We start from the raw sequence: 13,389 nt of genomic DNA, 5'->3' as shown, positions 1-13,389 counted from the left end.
GCGGGTTATGCATGCATCTACAAATGTTGGGAGACAGATAGATTCTTTGGTTCTTCTTTACCAACCACTTTTATATTAATTATAGCTCTGATCTAAAGTCCACTTTTAATCGTTTGCACGAATCATTGCCCAAAGCCGCAAACCACTTAACGTGTTCAAAAAACATTGCTTTTAAATGGTAAAAATTGAAATTTATTTATGCATTAGTCAACAATAACTAGGATTTAAAATCAGTCAAAGATCGCTGGCGTTTTCGATTCAGAATTACAGAATCAAACGAGCAACTTAGACGCGACGGAAGACCGAAGATGGCAGGTAGGAGTTGTCGGGGTTCTGGGCGGTAGCCTGACGCACTGGACCAGCGGAGGCGAAGTTCAGGACGGGGGCAACACCACCGTTGTGAGCCTGGGAGGATCCACCGAGCTGATCGTACTGACCCTGGATGGCGCGCTGAGCGTTGGCAGCGTCCTCGGGAGTGCGGTACTTGACGAAGTGCACCTCGGGCTTGTTGTTGTTGTTGCTGCGGATGGCATTCAGTTTGTTGGCCAGATCTCCGATGTCAGCCTGCTTGTTGAGGACATAGATGGCGGTCTCCTGCTGGGCAGCCTGCTTGGCCAGAGCCAGAGCAGCGTTCTCCAGGCCACGGTTCTCGGGTCCCTTGATGAAGACGACGCGGAGGGCCTTGTTCAGAGAGCTAGAGACGCGTTCCAAAGCCTGGGGCTCATCGAAGTCCTGTTCGTTGGCAGTGAAGGTGAAGAACTCCTTCTCGAGCTCAGCAGCTGGGGCAGGGGCGTTGTAGGAGACGGGAGCGCTGATAGCATCGTTGGACTGACCACCGAGGCCGCCCAGACCGCCAAGGCTGCCCAGACCACCGAGGGATCCACCGCCAATGCTGCCACCGCCCAGAGAGCCACCGCCCAGGGATCCGCCGCCAATGCTGCCACCACCTAGACCACCTCCCAGTCCTTGGAGTCCTCCTCCAATGCTTCCTCCTCCAATGCCTCCACCACCGATGCTTCCACCGCCAATGCTGCCACCGCCGATGCTGCCGCTTCCAGGAGCGAAGGACAGGCCGGAGTTGGAGTGGCCCACGGGCTGGTAGTTGTAGCCGAGCTTATCGGCGCAGGCGACTGCCACCAAGCACATAACCTAGAGAGAGAGAGAGAGATAGGAGCGTCAGTGTAATCCTTGGATATCCTGAAGTCTGGGGCTGTCTTGGATACTTACAATGAATGCACGCATTTTGAATTTAGTTCTTTGACTTCGACCACTGAGTTGTGTCTGACGTTTGCATCACCGAAAGGTCCAGTATTTATACGAAAACCACCGATCGGTGTCACTAGACTGCGCTCAAGCTCAAGTTCATGCAGACATTTGCCATGGCCGGAGCAGCCTCCGTGGCTGGCCGTGTGTGTGGTTGTTGCTGCCTTTTCCTCAGCCGCTGCCGAACGGCTCTGCTCGGCTTGGGCTTGGGCTTGTAGCAATTTGCAGCGACTTCTTTTGCTGCCTTTGTCTCTCAAATGGCTTCGACAGAGACACCAAAGTGATAAAACAATGGCGCCATCGCTGCGGACGAAGCGCATTGCCATCTTGCCGCCCTATTCTTGCAAATGTTGCTGCCATCGTTATGTTAATTTTCCCGTCACACAGACAGATACAGATACAGAGCCAGAGCCAGTACCAACTACAAGCCCTAGCTGGAGCCCAAGAGCGAGTCGCATTAATGCGACAACCTTTGGCGGCCGCTCAGATTGTAAATCGATGGAGCAGCATCTGGGCAGGCTCGGGTCATCAGCAGAGCAGAGCAGATCAAAACTCGTTCAACAAATGCCACTATAAATGGTCATGCTTTCAATAAAAGAAATGTTTTTCTTCATATTTTATATGCTAAAACATTTGGCGGAGCATCAAAACGAGTTCGAGTTGTCCGAGACGAAACTAGACGAGAGACCTGCTCGGTTTTTCTACACTTTTTAGTTTGTATTCAGCCGCATATTTCTAGCTGGGAATTCCCAAACGATTATTGCGTCCGCTGTCCACTTTTTGTTCGGTATTCGATGTTCGATATTTGGAACTGGCTGGCTGCTCTCTCGCTGGTCTTTCCGACTTATCAAGTTACATTGAATGGAATGCCGACTGGGTGGCTGTGTGGCTGCTGGCTGGGGGGAACAATGGATGAAATCAATTTTCGCCAGCCTTTTTTGCCCATCCATTCCATTCATCCATCCATCCATCTCTATGCCCATCTATCCGTCCGTCATCTCAGCCATTTAACCTGTAGCAAAAAACACACGGAGGTGGCTCTGTTCGGCCAAATAGAAGCCATAAAGTTAACAACCGTTGCGACCTTGAGCATTTTTTACTGTTTACTGTCCAGCAATAGCCTGGAGCCAAGCGACGCGGCGGTAATCAGCTGGCGCCAGGTGACCATTTAATCTGATCAGCGATTATCACGTTTTTCATCATGGTTTATTGATATCATAAAAATTATTGCCTTTGCGTATTGATACACAAACATTCCGGGTGTAGAAGGAGCGAAATAGCAACAACATTCGCCGAAAACTGATTCGATTTGCATAATTAAAGAGTTTCGGCAGAGCAGATACCCAAGATCCATATTTAAGATAGACGCATAGATTTGCAAATCAATGGCTGTGACTGCCAGGCCGTGCTTATGACTAACATATTGATTGATATCATGGATAACTATAGCTGGTATGAGTAACCCGAGGATGGGGGTCATGGAGCAGGCCTATGCCGAGTCATTCATCCATGAGGTCACATCTTTCGTTCTATATCTTACTAGGCCCCCCTCCCAGCGTGCTCAGCGGAATCTAATCAAGGTTCAAAATCGAACTCACAAACAATTTGTCTTGTCTTTGTCTCACCCAACCAGCCGAAACCCAACCCAACCCGATCCGTTTGCTGATCTACCAATGGACGGACTCTCTGCTCGGCTGCTCTGCCACTCTCCATGTCGCTGGTGGCAATGTCATATGCAAACTAAACAAATGTAAACCTAATAAAACAAACCAGCCACAGTTTCAAGGTCTCGGGCGCCACACGCACATAAAAGATGCACGCAGCAGCGACATAAAAATGGACAAGATGCGAGGGGAGAGACACCTCTCCCTCCGATAATAGCGGTCCGACAACGTTGGCGTATCAATAAATAAATAAAAAATAAAAATCGACCCAGCTCCGGGAGGAAACCCCGTAGTCCGGAGTCCGCAGTCCGCAGTCCGTACAGCGCTTTATGCAAATGCCCTTTGGGGTCAATCGATCTATTTACAAAATCTGTCACTGTTGATGTTGGTTTTTTTTGTGGCCCTCTTTCTTCTGAACAATAAGCCTGCCCCCTATATTATTTTATTGCCATTGTAGCGACACAACAAACAAGACAAAAAGTAAAATTCGAAACAGAAAACTCAAATTATATGGCATAATAGCCGTCAAACGGGGATGGGAGGTGTCGGGGCGGGGCTCGACTCTATCTTTCAGGTGCAAAAACCACTAAAACGAAACTGTCATCTCACATCATAAATTGGGGCATTAGTAAGTTCCCTAAATCACAAGGTTTATGTGCAATAATTTGCACTTTGTCGACTTGTGGTCCGACCAGTTTGTTTGCTTCTTGCCTTTCTTTTGCAGAAATGTTTGAGCGGTCGCCTTTAAAGAACATTTTACGAGCTGTCCGCCGTTCTTTTGATTCTATTTCAAAAAGATATTTCCGCATACCGCACCAAAAAAGGCAACAAAAAACTGTTTTGTTTCGCTGAAAGACGAACAACAAAAAAATACACAGCCAGTTGCCAGTTAGCCATAAAATTGGCCGCTGTCTGCAGAAAAAAAGAGATATGCAAATTTATTAAATTTGATATGCAAATATCGCATGGGATAGCAATTATTGCAAGCGAAAAAAAGTAAAACGAAACGAAACTAAAACTGAAACTGAAACTGATAAAAGATTTTAATAACTGGCCGCCCGCGAGTGCTGAAAGGAATAAATCAAATCAAATTTCGCCGAGCTGGCCAATTTGTTTAGCAAATTGTATTATCGTTCAAAACGTTTTGTATTGACGAACGAATTGCAACAACGACAGTTGATGATTATTATCTCTCGGTTATTGGTTCTCAACGCCAGATTATTTATTAAAAAGCAGCGCAAAAAGAAGATTTCTGAACTCGTTAAAACAGTAAAAAGAAGGTCTCTGCAAATTGGCACCAGAATTGATGTGCCGTGATTCTTGGAAGTTGATTTGTCCTTATTATCGCTGTGCTGTTCACCTTCTGTCAGGGACGAACAGGAGAAACAGTAGGAGAATAAATTCCAGGCTTATTGTGGGCGCCCACGGGGAGGCAATGAATTATTTTCGAGGCCCCTCTAAGTGCGCATCTTAAGCCCAGATGTAGCTGAAGACACAGTGCTCTTATGTCCGTGTGTATGTGGTGCATATTGTCGACGACACTTGAGCTTTGCTTTTTATTTTAATTGCAAGCATGCCTCTTGTTAATGCCGGCATTATGTCCTGGTGGCCGCTTTACGAGCAACAACAGACAACGGGAACAACGAGAACACAGACAGCGGATTTTCCAAGTGCGAATTGTCGTTTAATTTATTAAGCAGCGAGTGGCAACGGCTTTTAATATGAATATTAAACGTACAATACAAAGCACTAATTACAAATACACATGCATACACACACACACACACACACACACACACACACACACACTAGGAGAGTAATTAGAACACAAACACATACATAGATGCTGTCGTAGGTAGAGCCATGCACATAGTGTGCGCCCATTCGCGCCTCTCTGGTTGGCATAAATTTGGCGCTACACTGCGTATGCGTATACGTAATGAAAGCCATAAAGAGAGCACCAACAATTAAGCAGGGCGGACGCACCATTGGGCTGCATAAACAAGACCAGACTGTTGGCCTCAGGCCAGAAACGGGTTGGCCATATACTCGTACTGTAGTAGAAACTGGTCGACTGTCACCTGGCCGTTTTCCCCTCAGAGATCGCACGCACACCCGCAACGCAACGCAACGCAACGCACCGCACCACGAAATTTATTGGCAACTTGAACTTGAAGATGTCGCCAGGCTGATTTGCATTTCTAATGAATGCTCACAGCAGCTCAAGAACTCGGCCGTCTGCAGTGGTCAAGCGGAGAGCTTTGTAATCAAACAGTCGGGGGATTAACATATTTCATGGCTCGAGTGGAGGCATGCACCCCGTCGAGACTGTAAGGCTGTGGGAGGGCTGTGTGTGTCGACATAAATTCTCCAAATATTTGCCCAGCTCTAGGCTGCTCTCTTCTTTTAAACACTGGTAATTGAGTTAAATATGTTCACAATTAAGCCAGGCGATGGCACGGGAATGTATTCTTGTTACATTCTCAAGGACTTTCTCCAGGGAAGAGGATGAGCATCTAATGTTTCCACAATGTGCTCGAGTGTTTGTCTGTTGACAACAATTTGGATTTTTAGCATGCTTCCACTTGAGTTGTTAAATATTTCTCTTCAAGTAATTTCATCAGCCCGTTTGGAATTTGATTTTACGGCAGGCTCGACTTTAAGTACGAGAATGAGAGGGAGAGCGAGATTACTTGATATCCAAGCGCTTTAAGCAGCGACCTTGCCGGAGGCTGTCATCTTGCTTATTCCTGGCTGCCACTCACCACTAGCCCCGCCCAGTGGCCCATTTATGCGTTACACATGACAATGAGACGCAGACCCTGCCAGTCCCGTCTCTGGCACATTGCCCGCACTTGTCACGTCTGAGTCAATGAACATGGGGTTAGCTCCTGGGCTGGGCTGTGCTGGAGGATAGGGATGGAACAACAGTCTGGAGCTGGGACCGTGTTAAGTGCTGCCGAGTTGTTCCGTTAAAAGTTACTTTAGCACGTGTGCCGTCCACGTCAGATCAGCATCAGCATCAGCATCACCATCAGCTACAGCTACAGCTTGAGTCCCGAAATCAACATGCAGAAGGACTCGCACCATGGCAACCGTTGGGGGGAAACTAGCAAACGATCTAATAACAATTCCTGGAACGTTCCGGCGCTTGTAGTTGATGCCGTTTGAAGTTGCTGCTGCGATGTTTGCGTGGTTTAATCAATCAGCAAACTAGTTGCACGTGCCAGCCACCAGACACACACACACAGTCCCTCGCTGGCCCAGACCCACATTAGGCAGAGCCCGGGCTAAGACTTTGGTAATTTATGAACTTGGTCAATGCCAGCGGAAATGGAAACCCTTGGCTTAGCCCCCCATAGGCTTATTATTGGAAATTTCATAAATTATTAGCTGAGGTTATCATGTTTTTGCTCAAACGTCAAAAGGTCTCTCTTCTTTGCCCCCCCCTCCTACCCCATCGATGGCTTATGTTTCCCGTACGTGAGCAGGTGACAGATCTGTCAGCGGTGGCAGGGAGGGGTATCTGCCTGACATGCGCATATCTATGTCTAGGCAGGAGGTGTACTGGAGAAGTGGCTGCCTTGTTTGTTCCTTTGGACACTTTTTTTTTGCCCTATCAATAAGCCTCACAGGTCGCAGTTGTTTTTGTATTTTACCGCGTGGCACGTATCAAATTTATTACACACAAAAATTCTTCAATTTAGCAAAGGACCTCGCTGAAACAGAGGGGTCTGACTTCACCAAAATATGCGCTGATGGAGCTGTGGGGGTGGAGCTGGAGATGCTTTTCCCCCCAAGACCAGGGTAAACTATTTAATTAGCTGACAAGACAAAAGCCATTTGATGCGGCGAAAAAAAAGCATCGATTGAATTAGTATACGACTCGGAAACTAGTAATGGAAGGAGCAAAATCAACTTTGGGTGGGATGCGCAGGATTACTGGTGGCTGGATGTGACTCCACCTCGGTAAGTGCCAGTCCCTAATCTGGCCAGCATTAAGCCCTGGAGAACAAACAGCCGTCGAATGTCACTTGACTGTCTGATTGCGAAACAAATAAAATATTTGGCCCAAAAAGAATGGGCTACAGACAGCCGGACCGACAGCCGGATGGCCGTGACTGACGCTTATCAATATTTGCACAGTAACGAGGCGAGAATTTCTGGCTCGTGGTGCACGGCTTAGTGAAAGGCAAATAAGAAATTTCAAAGTAATCAAAAACTCATTGTGCTGCCATCTCTCTCTCCCTGCGTTCTCCCTCCCTCCCTGTTCCTTCAGGGTTGAGGAGATTCTGATGCCGAGCGTGGGGTGCCCGCCCAGGCAACTATATTTTTATGGCCATGCTTTGGTTATTGCAAATTGCAAAAGCAAAACGCCTTCGCACACATTGCCACTTAGCTCGGCATTCAATTGCCGTTAAGCGGCCCGCCTGTCCCCCTGCAACAAACAACACCACGAACAACAACGAACAACGGGGAACAACGGGGAACATCGAGGAACAACAGCAATGCCAACAATAAGTGTGTTCTCCTAAACACGCCTAACGCGTCTGCCACGCCTCGCCAAGTTTTTAAAGAAAGCATTTCTCCCTGTGTGTGTGCGTGTGTGTGTGCGTGTGGCAAGACATTTTTATGTTTATAGTGTCCGCCCCACCACCACCACCATTGACACTTGTTACAAGAGCGTGGGCGGTCGGCCTCGGATGGCATTTTGTACTTTGGATTTCGCATTTTGCAAGTATTTTCGGTTTTCATTTTTTTCTCGTTTTTGTGTCGCTTTCTTCGCATTTTGTATTCGCTTTGTTCGCTCGCATTTCGTACGCTTTTATATTTATTTATATGAAAACTTTGGCCAGCAATTTGTGAGTACATAAAAGAAATTTGTTTTACGCTCAGCTATTTTATAAAATTGCCACTTAAACTTAAAGCTTGGGATGCTTCCAGCCCCCACACTTGCTACTAGATACTACGTGACGTCCTTCGTCCTTATTCGTCCTTGGAGTTTAATAAGCAGTTAAAAAAGTGTTGCCCGCCAAATGACATTTCCGCATGTCAACCGCGAGATACGAGCCTCCAAATTTATTGCCAGATACGCGGCTGCTGTGATTAGGCTCCCCGAATGGATGTCATTTGGGTTGATGGGTCTGGGTCTGGGTCTGTAAAGTCTGGCAGCGCCTAAGCGAAAGATTGGCACATGGTAATGACTGTATTAATGCGCTGAGAGTCGCGTTTGCCAGACATGATTAATGTCAGCCCCCTACAATTGGGAATAATAATGATAGATTTGTGTGGCTAAGACTCGGCTGGAGACTGGGTTCATTGAAACACAAATATCAATTCACTCGATAGGTGGGTGCTCCTACTGACCAAACGAACAGCCGACAAACCGACCGAGCGAATAGACGACAACTCGACCACTCGACCGCTCGACCACTTTACCTACGGGTTTTGTGCGGTTCTGTTCGAGCGTTGAGCAAATATAAATTTATTGATCCAAGCAATTATCGTTAATTGGGTAAATAAACAATATTTCAACGTTCGCTCTGCCACGTCCCGAAGGCAGTCGCCTGCCAGGCCAGGTGTGGTGTGTGTGTGTCCCCCGGATCTGTGTCATTGGCCTGGTCTCGACTGCCCTGCGGTGGCATTGCAAGTGGCAAATGGTAAAAGGGAAAAGGGCGGAAGGGACACAAAGGAGAGAGCCAACAACAGGCAAAACATCATTAAGCCCTGGCAACGCCCTCAATTGCCAGAAAATTCAAGTGTCTGGCTGGAGTGGCTTAAAGTTGAGGCAAGTGAAAAACCGAGCAACGAGCAACGAGCAGCATAGTTGTCGCAAGTGGCACTAAATCAAAACTGAAAGTGGAGTACGAAACCGAGACCCGAGACCGGAGAGAGAGAGAGAGACTGATGAAAGGACACTGCCACTGGCCAGTGTCTCGAGCTGTGTCTCCCCAGAACTCGAGTTACGGACACATTGATGTATTTTATGTGCGTGCCAGCCAGCCAGCCAGGCCGGGTACGGGTACAGTCCGGATGCGGATCCGGGAAAGACAAACTGAGACGTGGAAAGGAATTACAACTACAAGTTGGCGTAATTTATATGCAGACATGGACATGGCCATCGACATGAACATGGCCATGGATGGCACATTGCGAGACACACAATGCTGTGCCCCGCAGCAGCAGCCGGAAGCAGATCGAAGAAAAGTGCTCTCAAAAATATTGTTGCAAAATCTGGAGTACGACTCCCGAGTGCGTGAGCAAGAGGAGGAATTCCCACGGACATGAATGCCACTTTCTGCTTATAATGCAATGCAAAACTTTGCGGTTCCTCAATTTAAAAAGTATACGAAAAAGCTTCAGCATGAATTTTTATGATATGCAAATGATCCAACGCCGACGCCCCACTGGCGCCGACTCTGTCTGTGACTCTGACTCTGACCACGCACTCTCTCCGCTTGACCGTCACCCACTTGGCTGACCCGTGTCTGGGGAGGGCATATGCAAATGGAGTTCCCCACGAAAAGTAAATATTTATTTTTGGAAAATACTTCAGTAAAACAACCACACATAAAAGTCAGAAATATTGCGGCAGCAAACAGCAACAATTAAATGTTGATTAGGCACAAGCTGAGGGAGGGCCACGCCTCAGACGTCGATATTTCATTTGGTGCCGCCGCCGTGCACCATCAATTTGCGTTGACAGAGCCATATGAGTGTCCTCCAGGAGTACGCCTGTCAGCCAAACAGGACGTGCGACTGGCCTTGTGTCTGTTCGACGTTCTACGTTCTTCATTCTCCATTCTTGGTGTGTGCAAATAAATGGAATCAGCAGTCGATGCTCAAAGAAATCCTCCGCCTGACGAGGACGACGAGGACGACGCACATGTGGGCGGCACCCGCACAATCATGCCTCACCCTCTGCTGCGCGTACCTTCTGCCCCGCTGTCTCTGTGCCACTGTGGTGCGTAAAATAAAGAAGCTGCCACGCACATAAAAATGTTCTCTTAACGCAAGCCTTAAATTGTTTTATTTTTTTCGCACACACTTTGCCAAGGAGAAGACGACCCACAGCGTGCTCAATAAACTTTACACTGTGTGTATTAAGTTCTGCAAAATTACAGGTGAAAAATGCAGGTAGGGTAGGTAGGCGAACCTGTGCACCCTGTGTATGGATTGAATTTACAATTCCGAGTAGGTAATTTAAAGAAAGGCGGCACAAAGGCTACCAAATGGCAGGGGAATCCCATTTCTCTCTTGTGAAATTGTGGACGAAAGTGTGAAAGTTTGTATAACAATGGCCTTGGACAGCTTCTAATTGCACAAAATTTATGAAATGCCATTTTTAGCAGAGTCAGAGCACCGGCCAGGACGCAGGAGCCCCAAGCCCTAAGCCCGCTACCCGAAACCCAAAAACCCCTTTGCTTTCTGGCTATGTGGATGCTGTTGCAAATATTTTGTGGCTGCGGTACCTGTGCCAGCCCCCATCCCCCATCCCCCATCCTCCCTCCGGTTTGCGGAACACGTCAACAGCAGCAGCTGCATGGCTGCAGTTTTAAATAATTAAAAGCCAAGTGTTCAAGCAATGAAATATCTGGCAGGCAGTGGCAGTGGCCCATGCCACCGTACATGCCACTGCCACCGCCAGTGCCCTGCATGAGCGTGTAATCTGCCACCGAGTAATGGCAACGCCCACAACGCAAGGCAACTCAAACAATCTTGACAAAGAAAACAAATGAATCTCATTTCCGACAAATTTGAGCTTGAGCAAAAAGATTTGCCAAACGCCTGCGCCAGTTCCAGTTCCACTTCCACTGCCACTTCCTACTGGGGAAAACTATGAAAATTGCTTAACTTAAGTCCGCTGACAACTTATTTGTTGTGCGTCGCATTTGCCGGTTTACGGGAAAGCCGCAACTAATTACAACAAAATTGTCATTAGTTTCAACTTGTCGGCCGCCGCACAGCGGACAAAGTTTTTGTTCATGTTTTGCCACTTAGTCGTCTCTCTCTCCCCATCGTTGGCACTTCCTATTCTACCCATCGGCGCCGCCATTGCCATTTTGCAGTCGTAATTTTTTGCGCGCTTCCGTTTCCGTTGCCATCGCCCGAGTCAGAGCTACCGCCTTCGCTTGGAACAGTGCCAGAGCCACTGCCTGCACTTGACTTTTATTGGGCAAGAGGAGGAATCGCACAGCTACAGTCACAGATACATTTATAGAGTCATTCTGGCTGCATCCTGCAATTGAATGTCTGCCCGGCAACAGTTGGCATTGACCACATTAGCGTGCCTGGGCACGGACGCGGCTCGTTGACAAATGAATTATGAAGCTTCTGCCGTGCAACAAGTTATGAAATCACCTGCCCCATAAAATGAATTTATACATTTTTATTTCGCGCCAGCATTTGCAATTGTTTCCCGTAATTGCTGTGGGCTGAAATCAGCTAACTTTTGATGCGAACACAAATTAGATGATGGAAATATTCGGGTGTAAGCAGAACCCTGGAGGGAGGGCGCTGCAAACGTGATTCATGGCCAGAGGGGTTTCAGCAGATATATTCTGAACGATTTTTTACTTTTGTTCTTTTGCGTGTGGAGCGCCTGAAACAGCTGCAGATTTTACGCTTAAATTCGATTTGGCGAGAGTCGTTTTAATATTTCAGCAGACACTGTGCACTCGATCAAGATGATTTATTTTGTAGCCCCGACGAGCAACTAGAAATTCCCCAACTAAATGGCAAGGAAAGTGCACTTAAAGCCGGCAATGTCGCCGCTTTTTATCAGCCAGCATCCGCAGCATTTCTCATCCCCAGCCCGCACAGCCAGCTAGTTCTAGTCGTAACCCAAATAGTTTTAGAGACGGGTGGTGCGATCCATGGGCGGGGGGCAACAAGGTTGCGTTCATGCAAAATCAAAAGCAAAGTTTTTACGGGCCAAAATGGAGCACAGCTTGAGGCTAGAGGGGGTGGTGGCTATGTGGTGGATGGTGGATGGTGCCTGGTGGCTGGCGTCTGGTGGCTGTGCGCCTGCATAGGCGACATTTGGAAACTTTTATTTGAAGAGTGCGGGCGCGTGTGAGCTTAAGACACTTTCAGCACAATCCATCATTAGGTGGGAGCAGCGGGTGGTGCATCCCAAGGAGCAGCAGCAGCAGCACAGCGCAGCACAGCACAGCAGATGCTGTTCCAGCTGTCGTCTCCTTCCGTTTCCTGCGAATCCTCCTGCGACAATATTTTTCAATTTTCTCCAGCAATCGAGCGTTGATAACAAACTAATGTTGAGTGCAGCTAAGTTGCTGCTGCTGCTGCTGCCGCTTCTGTGGCTGAAACAGACAGCCAACAGGGCTGAAAGCTGATGAGAAATGAAAGCAGCGGGTTATCGGACCTTCATCGCAGCATTTTCCACAGTCCTCCTGGGCTGGGCTGTGCTGGGTTCATTTTTCCAGCATTCCTTTCTGCCGAATCGCAAGTGGGTCCCCGCAAGTGGGAGTCTGTTTTTGTGTGCGGCTGACTCCATCCGATATCCACGTAATAGCAATCAGCGAATTTCCATTTACATTCATTCCCAAAACTGCTGATATTTAAATGCGCGCAAATGAATGCACGACTCAGTTGGGCAGCGAAATGAGTGTAAGTGCTTTCCATTTGAACTCGCTTAATGTTGGTTTAATTAAAAAGAGAAAAGAATTTACAAAAATGCATGCACATATATGTATATGAATGTACATGTACATAAATATGTGTAAGTGTGTCGTTTACCAATGAAAAACAATGAACATTAAATGGACAATGGAAAAACCACGAGTTCGTCATCGCTGTTGCTGCTGCTCTTTCTGCTACTCTTGACGGTGACGATGATGTGGATGTGGATGTGGATGCGAATGCCGTGCGCAGAGCTTCGTGTTTATTAATGAGCTTGCATCGCTCAATCTGCCACATGCAACGAGGCATCGCAAGTGACATGGTGTGTTGGCTTTCCTCCCCGCCATTCCCCGCACTTAAATCAGTGGCCCAGTATAATCACAATCAAAATGTATGCAAATTGCGCTGAGTGGGGCATGGCTCCATCCAATTTAACTGATTTTTTCCCCCCTCGACTGCCAGTTGATGAAGAGCCGGGATGAACAGGAATGCAACTCCAGACAACGCAGAATGGTTTCCACGTATGTGTGCACGGAAATTAACTAACAGCGTTAAGTTGGATGGAAACGTAATGAAAGGAATTTAAGTTGGAATAATTAAAATGCTGCCACAGGGCAGGGAGCTACAGGAATAGAATAAGGAATTGTGCTGCAGTGGAACTGGAATCAATTTGGGAATGTTTGCAGCTAACTGCTGCTCACCCATGAATTATGCTTGGCTGCTTCCGTGGCCGTGTCCATGTCCCAGACTCGGGACTGTTTCTGCTGTTGCCCTGCCGCTTGCTGTCTGTCGACGCCTCATTGCCAACGGTCGCTCATCT

General features: G+C 47.6%; 1 protein-coding gene across 2 annotated transcripts; it reads right to left on the bottom strand.

Moving 5' to 3' along the window:
• Nucleotides 1–169: 169 nt before the first annotated feature.
• LOC117896696 (glycine, alanine and asparagine-rich protein-like) lies at nt 170–1,432 on the bottom strand. 2 transcript variants are annotated; one of them, XM_034805149.1, is made up of 3 exons: nt 1,228–1,432; nt 1,011–1,149; nt 170–977 (listed from the first exon to the last, which is right to left on the bottom strand). In XM_034805149.1, the coding sequence occupies exons 1-3, from the start codon at nt 1,240–1,242 to the stop codon at nt 286–288; spliced, it is 846 nt and encodes a 281-aa protein (XP_034661040.1). In that variant the 5' UTR covers nt 1,243–1,432; the 3' UTR covers nt 170–285. The 2 variants fall into 2 exon arrangements, with proteins under 2 accessions (XP_034661040.1, XP_034661039.1); XM_034805148.1 differs by having other exon boundaries at nt 170–1,149; nt 1,228–1,430.
• Between the last annotated feature and the right edge of the window lie 11,957 nt (nt 1,433–13,389).

This window comes from Drosophila subobscura, chromosome O, assembly GCF_008121235.1.
Source record: "Drosophila subobscura isolate 14011-0131.10 chromosome O, UCBerk_Dsub_1.0, whole genome shotgun sequence".
In the NCBI taxonomy this organism is placed as follows: domain Eukaryota; kingdom Metazoa; phylum Arthropoda; class Insecta; order Diptera; family Drosophilidae; genus Drosophila; species Drosophila subobscura.
This window is presented reverse-complemented; position numbering and strand designations above follow the sequence as displayed.